We start from the raw sequence: 16,985 nt of genomic DNA on the forward strand, positions 1-16,985 counted from the left end.
AGTTTAGTTAGCATAACTGCATAGACTCACATAATTTTTATATTTTCCAAGATTTAGAAGGACAAAATTTATAAAGATGCTAGTGATCCAAATTATGATCCAAGTTAATTAGACACCCATTTTTACATTTAGAATCCTTAACATTATTGTAAGTAATAATAAACTATATGACTCATGAGGCAACCATAAGGAATTTAGGTGATTGTTTTAATTTAACCTTTTTATTTAAACCAAATCCTACATAAATTAAAATGACATATTTGCAGGTTTATTTCTCTCAGTGGTAAAATCAAGAAGTTGTATAACCATCTTTTAAGCTCCAGATTCAGCCTCCAAATTTAATTTATCAAAAGGTATGCTGTGACTAGGCATAAAAAATTAACTTTGATGAAATTTTAATTTCCTGGCTTTACTGAGTTGGTCAGAAAGTTTGTTCAGATATTTCCATGAGATGGTACAGAAAAATCCAAACTTTTTGGCTAACCCAATAGTTTATTTTCTAAATCAGCTAAAAATCTTAGAGAGAGGAGTTTCTTAGAATTCCATTTATGACTATGAATTGTTGACCTGATGTTGACTCTCATATGTTCATTCTATGTCTTAAAATTCAGCAGGGACACCCACGTTACAGGTAGCTTTTCTCTTTTCTTATTAAAAAGAAGTCTTTAAGCAAAAAAAATATTAGAGAAATGATGTTTAAATTTTTGCCGATACTTAGTTGCTTATACAGCTTTCTAATGATTCTTGATATCTGGTAGGCCAAGTTCCCCATCCTTATTCACCTTACAAATGATCTCTGGCTATTCTTGGCCCCTTGCTCATCCATATAAACTTTAAATCAGCTGGGTTTTCTTTCTTTTTTTTTTTTGTTAAGCCTTCTAGGATTAAAATAGCAGTTTTACTGAGTACAGAGATCAGGGATTCTCAAAGTGTAACTACAACTTCTGGGAATCCCTGAGGCCTTTACTGGGTAGGTGGGGTAGGGTCTGCAAGGTCAAAACAAATATCATAATAATACTCAGATGTTACTTGCCTCCTCACATTCTGTCATGAGCACAGAACAGTTTTCCAGAGGTGATATGATAGCTAATAAGTACGTATTCCTATATTTAAAACTCTTTACTTTTAATTTTTAATATCATAAATACTGACAAGTTTACTTAATATGAGCAAAAGCTCTTCAAGGTCCTCTATTAATTTTTGAGAATCTTAAGACCTAAAAGTTTGAGAAATGCTAATATGGATTTAACGGTCTTTACTTAGTTCATCTATATGAAGTTCGGAGAAGGCGATGGCACCCCACTCCAGTACTCTTGCCTGGAGAATCCTATGGATGGAGGAGCCTTGTGGGCTGCAGTCTATGGGGTGGCTAAGAGTCGGACACGACTGAGCGACTTCACTTGCACTTTTCACTATCATGCACTGGAGAAGGAAATGGCAACCGACTCCAGTGTTCTTGCCTGGAGAATCCCATGGACAGTGGAGCCTGGTGAGCTACAGTCCATGGGGTCACAGAGTTGGACACAACTGAGCAACACACACTTTCACTTTACTAAAGAACATTTAGGTAGTCTACGTATTACAAACTAATACAATGTGCACTAGCCGGCATACGTCCTTGTGTGATTGTGTATTTCTGAATGTGAAATGTCTAAAGGTACAATTGCTGGGTCAAAGTTGTCTCACCTTATCCCTGATTTTGCTTTTTACAGTTTCAGTTATCTGTGGTCTACTGCAATTGGAAAATGTTAAATGGGAAATTCCAAAATTAAATAATTCATCAGTTTTAAATTGTAGGACGTTCTGAGTAGCATGATGCAATCTTAAGCTGTCCCAGGATATGTGAATCATACCTTTGTCCAACATATCCCACCTGTTAGTCATTTACTAGCTGCCTCGTGACCACTGTGGTATCACAGCCCTGCATCCATGGAACTCTTATTTAACTTAATAATGGCCTCAAAGAGCAAGAGTAGTGATGCTGGCAATTGGGATGTGCCAAAGAAAAGCTGTAAAGTATATCTTTTAAGTGAAAAGTTGAAAGTTCTCAATTTAATGAGGAGAGAAAAAAATCATATCCTGAGGTTGCTATAATCCATGGTAAGAAGAATCTTCTATCTGGGAAATTGTGAAGAAGGACAAAGGAACATACTGGTTTTGCTGTTGCCCCTCAAACTGCAGCATTCTGGCCACAGTGCATGATAAAGCTAGTTAGGATGGAAAGGCATTAGATTTGTACATAAGATATTTTGAAAGATAGGAAGACTGCATTCCACATTCAGGTAACTTTTATTACAGTTGTTGTTCACTTGCTAAGTCATGTGTGACTCTGCAACCCTATGGACTGCAGCACACCAGGCTTCCTTGTCCTTTACTATCTCCCAGAGTTTGCTCAAATTCATGTCCATTGAGTTCATGATGCCATCTAACCATCTCATCCTCTGTCGTCCCCTTCTTCTCCCGCCTTCAATCTTTCCCAGCATCAGGGTCTTTTCCAATGAGTCAGTTCTTCACATCAGGTGGCCAAAGTATTGGAGTTTCAGCTTCAGCATCAGTCCTTCCAATGAATATACAGGGTTGATTTCCTTTAAGACTGACTGGTTTGATGTCCTTGTAGTCCAAGGGACATTCAAGAGTCTCCTCTAGCACCACAATTCAAAAGCATCAGTTCTTTGGTGCTTAGCCTTCTTTATGATCCAATTCTCACATTCATACATGACTACTGAAAAAAACATAGCTTTGACTATACAGACCTTTGTCAGCAAAGTGATGTCTCTGCTTTTTAATATGCTGTCAAAGTATGTCACAGCTTTTCTTCCAAGGAGCAAGTGTCTTTTAATTTCATGGCTGCAGTCACCATCTATGGTGATTTTGGAGCCCAAGAAAAAGAAATCTGTCACTGCTTCCACTTTTCCTCCTTTTATTTGCCATGAAGTGATGGGACCAGATACCATGATTTTCATTTTTGAATGCTGAGTTTTAAGTCAGCTTTTTCACCCCATCAAGAGGTTCTTTTGTTCCTTTTCACTTTCTGCTATTAAAGTGGTATCATATGTATATCTGAGGTTTTTGATATTTGTCCCAACAATCTTTGACTCCAGCCTATAATTCATCCAGCTTGGCATTTCACATGATGTACTCTGCATATAAGTGAAATAAACAGGTTGACAATATACATACAGCCTTGTCATATTCCTTTCCTAATTATGAACCAGTTAGTTGTTCTATGTCTGATTCTAACTGTTGCTTCTTAGCCTGCATACAGATTTCTCAGGAGACAGGTAAGGTGGTCTGGTATTCCCATCTCTTTAAGGGTTTCCCAGTTGGCTATGATCCACAAAGTTGAAGGCTTTAGCATAGTCAATGAAATGGAAATAGACATTTCTCTGGAATTCCCTTGCTTTCTCTATGATCCAATGAATGTTAGCAATCTGATCTCTGGTTCCTCTGCTTTTTCTAAACCCAGCTTGTACATCTGGAAGTTCTCAATTCAAAGAGTGCTAAAGCCTAGCTTGAAAAATTTTGAGCATAACTTTACTAGCATCTGAAATGTGAAACTGTGTAGTAGTTTGAACATTCTTTGGTATTGCCCTTCTTTGGGATTGGAATTAAAACTGATCTTTTCCAGTCCTGTGGCCACTGCTGAGTACAAAATTTACTGACATACTGAGTGTAGCACTATAACAGCATCATCTTTTAGGATGTGAAATAGCTCAGCTGGGATTCTATCACCTCCTCTAGCTTTGCTCATAGTAATGCTTCCTAAGAACCATTTGACCTCACACTCCAGAATGTCTGGCTCTAGGTAAGTGATCACACCATCATTGTTATCCAGGTCGTTAAGACCTTTTTTGTACAGTTCTTCTGTGCATTCTTGTCACTTCTTCTTAATATCTTCTGCTTCTGTGAGCTCCTTACCATTTCTGTCCTTTATTGGGCCCATCCTTGCTTGAAATATTCCTTGGTATCTCCAATTTTCTTGAAGAGATCTCTAGTCTTTCTGATTCTATTGTTTTCCTCTACTTTTTTTTTTAAAAAAAGGTCTTCTTATCTCTCCTTACTATTCTCTGGAACTCTGCATTCAGTTGAGTATATTTTCCCTTTCTCCCTTGCTTTTCATTTCTCTTCTTTTCTCAGCTATTTCTAAATCTTCCTCAGACAACCATTCTGCCTTTTTGCAATTCTATTTCTTTGGAATGGTTTTGGTCACTGTCTCTTATACAATGTTACAAACCTCTTTCCATGGTTCTTCAGGTACTCTGTCTCCCAGATCTAATCCCTTCAATCTATTCATCACCTCCACTGTATAATCTTAAGGGATTTGATTTAGGTCATACCTGAATGGCCTAGTGGTTTTCCCTACTTTCTTCAATTTAAGCCTGAATTTTTTGCAATCATGAGCTGATGATCTGAGCTACGGTCAGCTCTAGGTCTTATTTTTGCTCACTGTATATAAGAGCTTCTCAATCTTCAGCTGCAAAGAATATAATCAACTTGATTTTAGTATTTACTATCTGGTGATATCAATGTGTAAAGTCATCTCTTATGCTATTGGAAAACAGTGTTTGCTATGACCAAGGTGTTCTAACAAAACTCTATTAGTCTTTGCCCTGCATCATTTTGTACTCCAAGGTCAAATTTGCCTGTTATTCCAGGTCTCTCTTGACTTCCTATCTCTGCATTCTAATCCTCTATGATGAAAAGGACATCTTTTTTTGGTGTTAGTTCTAGAAGGTCTTGCAGGTCTTCATAGAACTGGTCAACTTTAACTTTCTCGGCATAAGCAGTTAGGGCATAGACTTGGAGTACTGTGATATTGAATGGTTTGCTTTGGAAAAGAATCGAGATCATTCTGTCATTTTTGAGACTGCACCCAAGTACCACATTTCAGACTCTTGTTGACTATGAGGGCCACTTCATTTCTTCTAAGAGATTCTCCCCTACAGTAGCAGATACCATGGTCATCTAAAATAAACTCACCCATTCCCATCCATTTAGTTCACTGATTCCTAAGATGCTGATGTTCACTCTTGCCATCTCCTGCTTGACCCCATCCCATTTACGTTGACTCATGGACCTAACATTCCAGGTTCCTGTGCAATACTGTTCCTTACAGCATTAGACTTTAATTTCACAGCCAGACACATCCACAACTGAGAGTTGTTTCCGCTTTGGCTCAGCCAGCCTCTTCATTCTTTCTGCAGCTATTAGTAACTGCCCTCTATTCTTCTCCAGTAGCATACTGGACACCTTCCAATCTGGGGGGCTCATATTCCAGTGTCGTATCTTTGCCTTTTAATACTGTTCATGGGGGTTCTCACAGCAAGAATAATTTGCCATTCCCTCCTCCAGTGGACCACATTTTGTGAGAACTCTCCACTATGACCCATCCATCTTGGGTGGCCCTGCATGGCATGGCTCTTAGCTTCACTGAGTTATACAAGCCTCTCTGCCACAAGGCTGTGATCCATGAAGGGATATTGTTACAGTTGTCCTATTTTATTATTTGTTATTGCCACTATCATAGTGTGCCAAATTTACAAATTTTTTATCATAAGTAAAAGGTATGTATATGAAAAAACACGTATGTAGAGGAAAAAACATGGTGTGTGTGTGTGTGTGTGTATCTACATGTATATGTGTGTACACTATCCATGGTTGCAAGCATCCATTTGGGAGCCTGGAATGCATCTCCTGCAAACAAAGGGGGGCTACTGTACTGCCACAGTATTCTCTGAAAAGGAGTTACCACTTTACACTTCCACTAACAATTCCCAAAATCAGAGTGAACCTTTTCCCAAATCCTTGCTGATACTATATAGCACCAGTATTTCCAAACTCTGCCAATGTGAAATCACATTAGCCTCTCATTTTAATATGTATTCTATGGTCACTAGGGAGACTGATTATCTTTTTAAAACAGTTTTTTGGACATGCCACACAGCACATGGGATCTTAGTTCCTGGACCAGGGACCAAGCCAGCACCCCTCTGCACTGGAAGCGTGGAGTCTTAACCATTACATTACACCACCAGTGAAGTCTGAAACCAATCATCTCAATTTATGAGCCATTTCTATTGCTTCCTTTGTAGATTACTTTCTTATATACTCTATCAGCTTTTCTAATGGATATACAGGAACACTACACAGCAGGGATATTAACTCTTTCTATTATATGTTACCAATATGTTTTGTGAGGTAGTGGCTCACCTTTTAACTTAGAAATGTTTTCCTTTGAAAGGTAATGACATGTAACAACTATTAAAATAAACATCACTTGCAGGTTGTGCACCAAGGTGTACTTGTGCTCTGTCATGACTGTTTCTGTACAATGTCTAAAGGTTAATATAAACAGTAAGGGCTAACTATGGGCACTTCCCAAGTAGCGCTAGTGGTAAAGTATCCACCTGCCAATGCAGGAGACGTAACAGACTTGGGTTCAATCCCTGGGTCAAGAATAGCCCCTGGAGGAGAAAATGGCACCTCACTCCAGTATTCTTGCCTGGAGAAACCCATGGACAGAGGAGCCTGGCAGACTTCAGTCATGGAGCTGCAAAGAGTAGGACACGACTGAGCGACTGAGCATCTGAGCACAGCACAGCAAGGACTAACTATATAAAATTCAACTTTTCTTAATTGTTTAGAAAGTTAAATTATTACCTAACAATTCTTGCCTAAGTTAAAATCAATTTAAAGTACCCAGAATGCTACTATTGAACATAAAAATACTACTGAAATGTGTATATGTTTAAATATTTATCTAAATATAATTATGAGATGAGACAGAGGTGCTAATTATATCTACAATGGCAATCATCAGTTCAGTTCAGTTCAGTCGCTCAGTTGTGTCTGACTCTTTGAGACTCCATGAACCGCAGCACCCCAGACCTCCCTGTCCATCACCAACTCCCAGAGTTTACCCAAACTCATGTCCATTGAGTTGGTGATGCCATCCAACCATCTCATCCTCTTTCGTCCTCTTCTCCTCCCACCTTCAATCTTTCCCAGCATCAAGGTCTTTTCAAATGAGTAAGCTCTTTACATCAGGTGGCCAAAGTATTGGAGTTTCAGCTTCAACATCAGTCCTTCCAATGAACACCCAGGACTGATCTCCTTTAGGATGGACTGGTTGGATCTCCTTGCAGTCCAATCATACTATAGTATAAATATATTTAAGATACATAAATGTATCTGAAAAAAGAACTATGTTAACTTACTCTCCCAAAACAGGACTGAGTTCTTTCAAGTCTTCTAGTGATGGCGTTTGGTCCAAAAGTTTCTTAAATAGAGCCAGTGGAAAAGGGATGTCAGCAACATTACAATTGAATAGAGAAAGTCCACATAGAAGCCCAAAGAAGAAATAACTCTTCTTTTCAAATTTAGGCTGAAAGGAGAAAAAAAAACTTAATGTATTGTAAATTTTTACCAGTACAATGGAATATTTACATTAATTGAACCTTTTTTCCCCTTTTAAAATCAAAATCAAATCACAAATTAAAACCAAAAATCTTGAGATAAGAATATTTAGGTTTTATACTCAATCACCAAGTCAATTTAAATCTCTCCCACAGTTTTGGTTACTAAAAGATTTAACAGGATGGGGGTGAGGGGATAGGAGAGATGTTGTTTAAGGGGAGAAACTGCAAGGAGTAGCAAATAAATCCCAGAGGTCAAATGCAAAGTATAGTGAGTATGGATAACAATACTGTGCTGTTTAATCACTAAGTCATGTCCATTTCTTTGTGACCCCATGGACTATATAGCCCGCCAGGCTCCTCTGTTCATGGGATTTCCCAGGCAAGAATACTGGAGTGGGTTGCCATTTCCCTCTCCAGGGGATCTTCCCTACCCAGGGATTGAACTTGGGTGTCCCACATTGCAGGCAGATTCTTTATCATCTGAGCCACTAGGTACGTGCAACAATACTGCATTATAATCATCAAATTTGCTAAGGTAGTAGGATCTTAATTGATGGTGGTGGTGGTGGTGATTTAATCTCAAAGTTATGTCCAACTCTTATCTGATTCCTGCCAGGCTCTTCTGTCCATGGGATTTCCTAGGCAAGAATATTGGAGTGGTTTGCCATTTCCTTCTTCAGGGGATCTTCCCAACCCAGGGACTGAACCTGAGTCTTCTGCTTGGCAGGTGGATTCTTTACCACTGAGCCACCTCGGAAGCCCAGATCTTAATTGCATGTGTGTGTGCTCAGTCAGTCAATCAGTCGTGTCTGACTCTTAGCAAACCCCTGGACTGTAGTCTGCCAAGCTCCTCTGTCCATGGAAGGCAAGAATATTGGAGTGGGCTGTCATTTCCTACTCATAGAGGTGCTAATGGGATTCCCTGGTGGCTCAGATGGTAAAGAGTCTGCCTGCAATGTGGGAGACGTGAGTTGGATCCCTGGGTCAGGAATATCCCCTGATGGCAACCCACTCCAATATTCATAGCCTTTGTCTTTAAATTCATTGAAGAAAAAGAACTAAAACAAAGAATGAATGCCTAAGAAAGGAAGGGCTCATTTTTACCTATACATTCTATAAATGATCAAAAATATATATTGCTGAAGTTCTCCTGTGTGGACTTGAGAATCTGGGGGAAGAGGACCCCAGTTTAAAGAAAAAAATATCACCTTTTAGAATTAAAATTTATCTCCATAATTATAGCAATAATTCTTCTCCTAAAATAAAACAGTCCTAGACAACCTAATTTTCTATGGTATATCCCTACACCTTTTCTCTCAAGAAATACCTACACCAAGAAAAGAGGACTTACCCTGACAGGAAACCACATGTAGGAAGCCTCTTCAGGATATGTGAACATTCCGTATTCTGGCCGGGTCATTTCTTGAAAGAGACAGTAGAAAAACTCTGCCCTGACTCCTCCAAAATTATATCCAATTTCTCCACTAAATGAAACCTAAAAATACAGAGGAAATAATGCATCACTTCCAGAGCTCTGTACTGCTATGTATTAAATCTCATTTAATTATTATTTGTAGACCCAGTATTCAGAGATTTATGTACAGCAACTTATAAAAATGTTTCTCTACTTAAGTGCTTCTCTCCAAGAGGCCTAAGAATCCATGAATTCCCAGTTCTAAGGACTTGAGTTTCTTCTGTCTCATCTTGATTTCACCAAACTCATTTTACACTTCTGAACCACCTCCTCTTTCTTCACACTCTTTTTTTCCCCTTGCTTTCTCTTATGAAGCACTATTTAAGTTTTTATTTCTCTCTTCTTTTTCATGTTGCTTTAATACCCAAGATTCCTGCAGCTCTATGCTGGCACCTCTATTCTTTCTCTTACCCTGCCCCTTTATATGAGCAAGCTCCTTAATCTCACAAAGCCTATTTTCCCACAAGATTGTCAGAAAGGTTAAATGGGATAACAGAAGTAAAATCCATCACAGAGTCTGGAAAATAATAGCTATTTATCAATTGTTACCTAAATTTTAAAAATGGATGAATAAAAATTAAAATAACTCAGGGGACTGGCTGGATGACACAGGTTAGAATCATATAATGAATTTACCAGGTTTTTAAACATTATCTATGTGCAAAGATATTTAGAAATGCCAGCTCTAACTGCAAACTCCACACTTTTAAAACAGTATCTTGAGCTTTGGTCAAGTCAATCATTCTTTAATCTGAGTAGGACAAATGGTAAACTAACATCTCCCATCAAACCATTCTAATAAATATTATCAGGAAAATCTTTACTTCTTTTGATTAAGTGGAAAGTCTAGAGCCTGATGTGCGTTTGTGTGTTAGTCTTGTTTGACTCTTTGAGACCACATAGACTGTAGCCTCCGTCCATGGAATTCTCTAGGCAAGAATACTGGAGTGGGTAGCCATTCCCTTCTCCAGGAGATCTTCCCGACCCAGGGATCAAACCCAGGTCTCCTGCATCGCAGGCAGATTCTTTACCGTCTGAGTCACCAAGGAAGCCCCTATAACCTGAAGGTTGGGCTCAAATCCTGGCTCTGATACTTATCAGTTGTTTCACTCTGGGATAAGTTATCTAATAGTTTGTACCTCAGTTTTCCCATCTGTAACAGGAAGAAAAAACCTTCTACACAGTGTGGTTGAAAGGGTTACACAAGTAGGTGTAAAGCTTTTATAATAGTTCCTGGCATAAGGAAAACATTCATTAGATCTTCTAGTGATTATTATTCTATGTCAAGTATCTATTAGTAAGACAAGTTACACAGTAACTAGACCAAGGATCATTAATGAATGTTCAGGACATGGTGATACCTATAATTATACCCTCAGAAAACTGTGTAATCAATGAAGAGACTGTTCTCTCTTCAACAAAGTAATCTGGGTTCTTGAAGGAGAGCAGAAACAAACTCTCAGTTCTCCTCTGTGTCAACCCCATCTCACTGGAACCTTTAAAAGGTGATGACCAGCCAGGCTTAGACAGGCCTCAAAAGGGAACTGAATATCTGAGGGCTAGTACTGGAGAGGGCAACCATTTCCCCTGCTGCCCCTTAGCCAGAGAACAATGGCAGCTTCTCACCTGGAATTCACAAGTAACTGAGGAAAATTAGGGGACCCGCAATACAGACAACTCCAGCGTAAAAGGGATGTAATTCCCTCTCTGTAAGGCCCATTGTTACGTTCTTTTACGTTTTCCTTTTCTCAGCAGCAAAAATATTAAGAATTATACTTTACCATTAACTCCCTCCTCAGATCTTCATTTTCAAATTGATTTAGCTGACTAAAAACATCCTCAATCAAGTGACTCCTTCTGACTATCAGATTAAAGGTGGGCAGTGAAGATAATGCAGACCGTTCTTGGTCCACAATGCCAGCCAACCTCATACAAGCTCGAAATTTCTTCTCCTGGGAAAAGAAAAATGTTTCATTTCATTTCACCATTGACTCTAAGTAGAAATTTTCAAAGTGGAATAAACCAACTCAGTTTATTATAAGCACATGTCACACTTAGGATAAGAGCTCTATATACTCCACTGACTATATACACCACATGACTATACAGTCCATGGAATTCTCCAGGCCAGAATACTGGAGTGGGTAGCCTTTCCCTTCTCCAGGGGATCTTCCCAACTCAAGGATCGAACCCAGGTCTCCCACATCGCAGGTAGATTCTTTACCAGCTGAGCCACAAGGGAAGCCCAAGAATACTGGAGTTGGTAGCCTATCCCTTCTCCAGGGGATCTTCCTGACCCAGGAATTGAACGAGGTCTCCTGCATTGCAGGTGGATTCTTTACCAACTGAGCTATCAGGGAAGCCTATACACCACTGAAGACAGGCTATATATTCAGCATTTACCCACTGAGAACAAAAGGTACATGAGCCGTAGGGAATGAAAAGCTTGTGGGGTCAACTTGGGTGAGCAGGAACGTGACCAACTGTAGGCTCCTCTGGACCACTGTACCATGTAAACCAGTGGTCCTTAACCTTTCTGGCACCATGAACCAGTTTCACGGAAGACGTTTTTTCCACAGACCGGGGGTGGGGGTGATGGCTCAGGCAGTAATGTGAGTGACAGGAAATGCTAGATAAAGCTTCCCTTGCTTGCCGGCTGCTCACCTGCTGCGCTGTGCAGCCGGGTTCCTAACAGACCACGGGCCAGTATCGGTCCACAGCCCGGGGGTTGGGGACCCCTGCTGTAAACACAAATATGAACACTTCAGTGACCAAGCTAAAGACCATCAGTCTTTAGCCTGACTAAGGAGCCTGAAGCAGTAGGCTGAAACCTAATACTCTCATCGGGATGAAAAGTTCAGACGTTTAGAAGAGAAGCCAGCTGGAGGATGAGAGACCTCTCTAAAGATATCCTTTTCTCGGGGGAAAATTCAGACTGATTTTAGGGGACAGATAATCTAGGAAGTTAACATGAGAGAGACAGACAGATTCACAGACTGACATACAGACTGTCCATTTGGAACCAAATGACAATTTGGTATAATGTCTATGTCTCTTTGCAAAAGAGAGAGGAAGCAAATGCCAGTTAAACTTGTTTAAAATCAAGAGAGAAGAGTTAGAGTTGAAGCAAAATAAAGTTCTTATATCTTTTTTCCTTCCAATATCCTTTTTAAAATATTTCATCAATGATCTTACTTGGAACTCTTACATCAGTTTCCTATTTTGTTTTATTATGGTAACTGTATTATGTAAAAGTTATCTAGCTTTATGACACATATATTATTCATGCAAATACATATGCAGGCACATATACATATACAGATGCATATACAAGGGTAAAAGCTACAGTTTTGGGCACTTTGTGCAAGGCACTGTTCTAAATGCTTTACCTGTATTAACAAATTTAGCCCTTATAAAAATGCAATGAAGTACGTTTTCTGAGGCTTTCTCAACTGTTCAATTTTAAGTTCAAAACCACTTTGCTGGATATGCTGACAAACAGAGCCAAGTCAGTTGATGACAGTTAAGTATACGTGAAAAGGAAACACTTTTTATAAACCCATATTATGGCACAATCACAGAGTACTAGCCGTTTATTTATTGTGTCCAACTGTGGCTCAGTGGTAAAGAACCCGCCTGCCAATGCAGGAGACATCGGAGATGCAGGTTCAATCCCTGGGTTGGGAAGATCCCCTGGAGTAGGAAATGGCGACCCACTCCAGTATTCTTGCCTGGAGAATCCCATGGACAGAGGAGCCTGACAGATTACAATCCATAGGGTCGCAAAGAGTCAGACATGACTGAAGTGACAGCACACACGGTCATTTATTTGAGTCTGAATTTCAAGACTCCTCCATCACTTCTATTCCCACTACTATGTCTTCCCATTAGATTGGACCTTCCTACATATATTGCTAATCCCAATCAAGTGCACATCTGCTATGCCTCTCTGAGCACCATTCAGAAGGCTACTGGTGCTATTCTCAAGATAAAAGCCCTATAACTAGGCCCAAGCTCTATCCTTTACTACTGAGGCCCTAATATGCCTCAAGGCCAACCCAACCTAAATTATGACAGTCTCTCTTGCCTTCTTTATTACAGTATAAGCTCCATGAATGCTATGACCACCACTGGTTTCACTACTGAGTGGTTCCCTAATCACCCAGCTATTGTGCACTGAAAAAGATACTCATCCTTTGATTTGATAACAAAGACAAAGAAATAAGCATGCATACCTGTATTTTTAAAAGTGAGTCTGCATACAGTAGTTTTATTTTCGACAGAATATTAAAGATAAATGGAAAATGACTGAATATGACAGGATACTCGACATCTACTGAAATGTCCTAAAAATGGAAATGACAAAAATTTTGATAAATGAAAGGATAGAGAAATCTTACACCTTACTTCTTAGCCTTAAACCCCTGATGGTTTCAGGTCTCAGTACTTACAGTCAAAGGAATCCAAAATGTTGGCCAGTGGTGCTAGGATATATAAAATTCTAAGAAAATGTTTTATGTATCAATGAAAGGTACATAAACCTAGTATTTTCGGTGCTCATTTAATTTCACCATTAATTATGAACTCCAGACACTTTCCCAAAAGTCTGTTCTGCTCCTACCTTGACTTATGAAATGTGAATTAGTTCACATGTATTTAGTAAATAGGGGAGTGATAAAATATAGAAAACTGGTTAGCTCAGACCTGATTTTTGCCAGGCAAAGGACGATGTGCTAGTAGAATGAGAATCTTCAGAGAAAAGGAGAAAAAATAGATTAGCTGCTGAACTGGCAGCCAGAGCTCTTTAGCTTTATTTTAGTAAAAAAGGCCTACTAACACCCAGGGAACCCTCACCAAAGTTACAACCTTGTACTGTTGGCCCCTGGTGAGTCACCTGCCTCCTATGCCCACCTTAAGAGAAAAGCTCCACTCCCATCGGTTATCTCAGTACCACTGGTCCCCTAATTAGCCTGTGGGTAGAGTTCTATCCTTAGGTTTTTGTGCATTTTTTATCTTCTCATGGCACTCTCCATGTGATCCGAGCTATCTCCCCAGCTAGCAGGCACTTTTCTGCCATAGTTCTGGCTATAAAACTGCATAGGTTTTGAGGGGCCTGCCTTGTTTTTCCCATAAGCCCTGCTATTTCTATTGGGCAATTTTGCAGTGTAAGAATTTTTGGAAATTCGTACAAAGTTGTAGCACAAGTGCCTATATTAACTTACCAATGATCAATACCCTCTTTAAATATGCCATACTTACTGAGTCCACTTTCCAGGAGGACCTTTTATATGCATCTACATAAAAATCAAGCCACTGTGTGAGTTCATTTATTTCAAAGATATTTTCAGGCACTTGACATTTAGTCTGGTTTACCTTAAATAAAATATGACATGTGAGAAAGTTTTATATATAAACACAATTTTGCTTAATAGCTATAAATTAGATTATCAGAATAAATAGCAAGTTAAAGATACTTTAATGACCAGAATTTAGTTCTATCCAATTACCCCATCGCCAAAGCCCCAAACTTTCAGGAGCATAAAGAATACCTATGACTTAATTGTAGGAAGTGATGGTATGATGACAAACTTCTACTTACTTTTAATCCCTGGTCTGGGAATTAGATACCACATGCTGCAACTAAGATCTGATGCCACCAAATAAATAAATATTTAAAAATAAGTAAATGAATGAAATTTATATGGAAGAGCCAAATGCCAAAAATAGCCAAGATTCACTTTAAGAACAAGGTAGGAGTATTTCTCTTAGAAAAATGTAAATAATACAGAGCCACATAAAATGACTAACAGTGCAGAAGAGAGCCTGGAAATGAATCTCAGACACGGAAACTTGTTTTATCACAGTTCACATCACCTATCAGTGTAGAAAGGATGGGATTTCAGTTAAGTGGTGCTAGGTAATTGTTTGCATATGGAAAATAATGAAAATAAATTTTCAATTGGTTTAAACAGCTAACTGTGAAAGGCAAAGCTAACCGCAATACTCCCTTTAGACCTGGACAAGACTGACCTCTGCCCTGGGTCTCTGATTTAAAGGTCTTTGCTCTGGCCCTTCTCCAGCCAATCCCCTTCCCACAAAGGGTATGCTGGGTCAAGGGCTGTGTCTATGCAGCCCACATATTCCCATCTACACTGAGCTCGAGAACCCAAGATCTTCAAGTCCCTGCTCAAATGGCTCCAAGAGCCCTAAGACCTGCACAGGCCTCTCCCTCCACTTGCTCTCTCAGGAGTGGAAGTCACAGGTGAGCACACCCCAAAGCTCCAGCGCACCAGGGCTGCTGCAGAAGGTGGGGACAGAACAGAGACAGGAGGTGAGAGGTGGCACACATGGCCATGGGACACCCCTGGTGTGGGATAAAGCCAAGGCAGGAGAGGCAGGGCAGAGGCCCTGGGATGGGCCAGGGGGAGGGTCCATCGGCACCTCTGCTTTCACTGCAGAACTCTGCAAGGAGCTCATTTTTCTAAGTTCAAATCTGGCCTCCTCTGACACTGTGCTTAGTCCCTTCAGTCCCATCTGACTCTTTGCAACCCCATGGACTGCGGCCCACCAGGCTGCTCTGTCCATGAGGATTCTCAGGAAAAGAATACTGGAGTGGGTTGCACGCCCTCCTCCAGGGGATCTTTCCAACCCAGGGATCGAAACCAGGTCTCCCACATTGCCCGCAGATTCTTTACCATCTGAGTCGCCAGGGAAGCCCTTCCCTGTCATCAGGAAGATTTATTTGTCAAGATGGGAGGACAGACTATACTTTATTTCATTCAACAGGTTGTTAGCTAGCTTTCTAACCTTTATACATTAGACATATGGTACAGGAGCCTTTGTTTGTATTCTCCTGCTGGTCCCAGGTATCATCTCTGTTAGAAGACTATCTGGAGCAGCTCTCAGGGCTAAATTAGGCCCTCTGCTTACTTTATAAATCTCACAAATGCCTAAAATAATTACCATCTGGTCCCTTCCAAAAAGAAGCCCTGCTGATCCCTGATTAAGGTGAATAGTTTAAAACTCTGAAGTGAAAGAAAAGTTTAAAACAAAACAGGTGGAGTAAAGATTATAAAGGAATGGATTGACAGCATCATCTACATTAAAATTAAGAATGTGGGTTCATCAAAAACCACCAACGCAAGCTGCAAACTGGGACTTGATATTTGCAACACGTATAACAAAGGACTAGTGTCCAAAATAAAAAGTGCTCCTATAATCAGTAGGAAAAAGTTGAATGTATTTAAATTGAGCAAAAGGACAAGCATTTTACAGTAAAGGAAACAAGTACTACAATTATAAAGATGAAAATATGCTCTAATGCATTAGAACCAGGGACAATTAAAATCATAATTCGCCATCATTTCAATGTGGTACTAAATATATTTTCCAAATTTTAAAGTCAGACATGGGGCAACAGAATTCTCATCATCTCCTGGAGATGATTTAAACTGGTCCAACCACTTTGGAAGACTGTTACTACCAATAAAGAACAACATAATTCAATTCTATCAATTCCAGAATTAGGGATAGCAACTAAAAACTAACATTTGATACATAACACGTACCTTTTACTATACATATCTCTTAGTGATGAACTCTAAGAGGTATGTACAAAAATGTTGACAGTAGTGTGTTTACTCACAGAGAAACCCTCTTCCCGCCCCCCGCCCCCAGCAAATAGAATTGCAAACAGTACATACTACATATCAATCAATACTGGAATGGGAGGGGAATATGTATACCTATAGCTGATTCAAGTTGATGTCTGGCACAAACCAACATAATTTTGTAAAGCAATTATCCTTCAATTAAAAAATAAATAAATTTAAAATTAAAAAAACCAAAGCAACAAAAAATATATTCTATCTTTAGAATATAAAATCCAACATGTCTTAGTTACATTAGAGTCTGACAGTATTGTGGAATTTTTTGACATGGAATTTTGTTTTATAATTATTTACTATACTCTCTACAATGTTTTCGGAGAAGGCAATGGCACCCCACTCCAGTACTCTTGCCTGGAAAATCCCATGGATGGAGGAGCCTAGTGGGCTGCAGTCCATGGGGTCGCTAAGAGTTGGACACGACTG

General features: G+C 39.6%; 2 protein-coding genes across 3 annotated transcripts in view; one reads left to right on the forward strand and one right to left on the reverse strand.

Moving 5' to 3' along the window:
• The window catches only part of PYURF (PIGY upstream reading frame), a 78,991-nt gene that overhangs the window by 14,014 nt on the left and 47,992 nt on the right, over positions 1-16,985 (forward strand). The window lies entirely within an intron of this gene.
• Positions 1-16,985, reverse strand: part of HERC5 (HECT and RLD domain containing E3 ubiquitin protein ligase 5) — a 46,312-nt gene that overhangs the window by 7,345 nt on the left and 21,982 nt on the right. For both annotated transcript variants that reach the window (XM_010860170.1, XM_010860169.1), the window contains 5 exons: positions 14,152-14,265; positions 13,128-13,238; positions 10,674-10,844; positions 8,770-8,913; positions 7,218-7,384 (listed from right to left, as the gene is read on the reverse strand). In XM_010860170.1, the coding sequence (XP_010858472.1) occupies positions 7,218-7,384; positions 8,770-8,913; positions 10,674-10,844; positions 13,128-13,238; positions 14,152-14,265 (707 nt within the window). The remainder of the gene's footprint in view (positions 1-7,217; positions 7,385-8,769; positions 8,914-10,673; positions 10,845-13,127; positions 13,239-14,151; positions 14,266-16,985) is intronic.

The sequence above is a fragment of the Bison bison genome, unplaced genomic scaffold (genome assembly GCF_000754665.1).
Source record: "Bison bison bison isolate TAMUID 2011002044 unplaced genomic scaffold, Bison_UMD1.0 scf7180017864464, whole genome shotgun sequence".
Classification (NCBI taxonomy): Eukaryota; Metazoa; Chordata; class Mammalia; order Artiodactyla; family Bovidae; genus Bison; species Bison bison.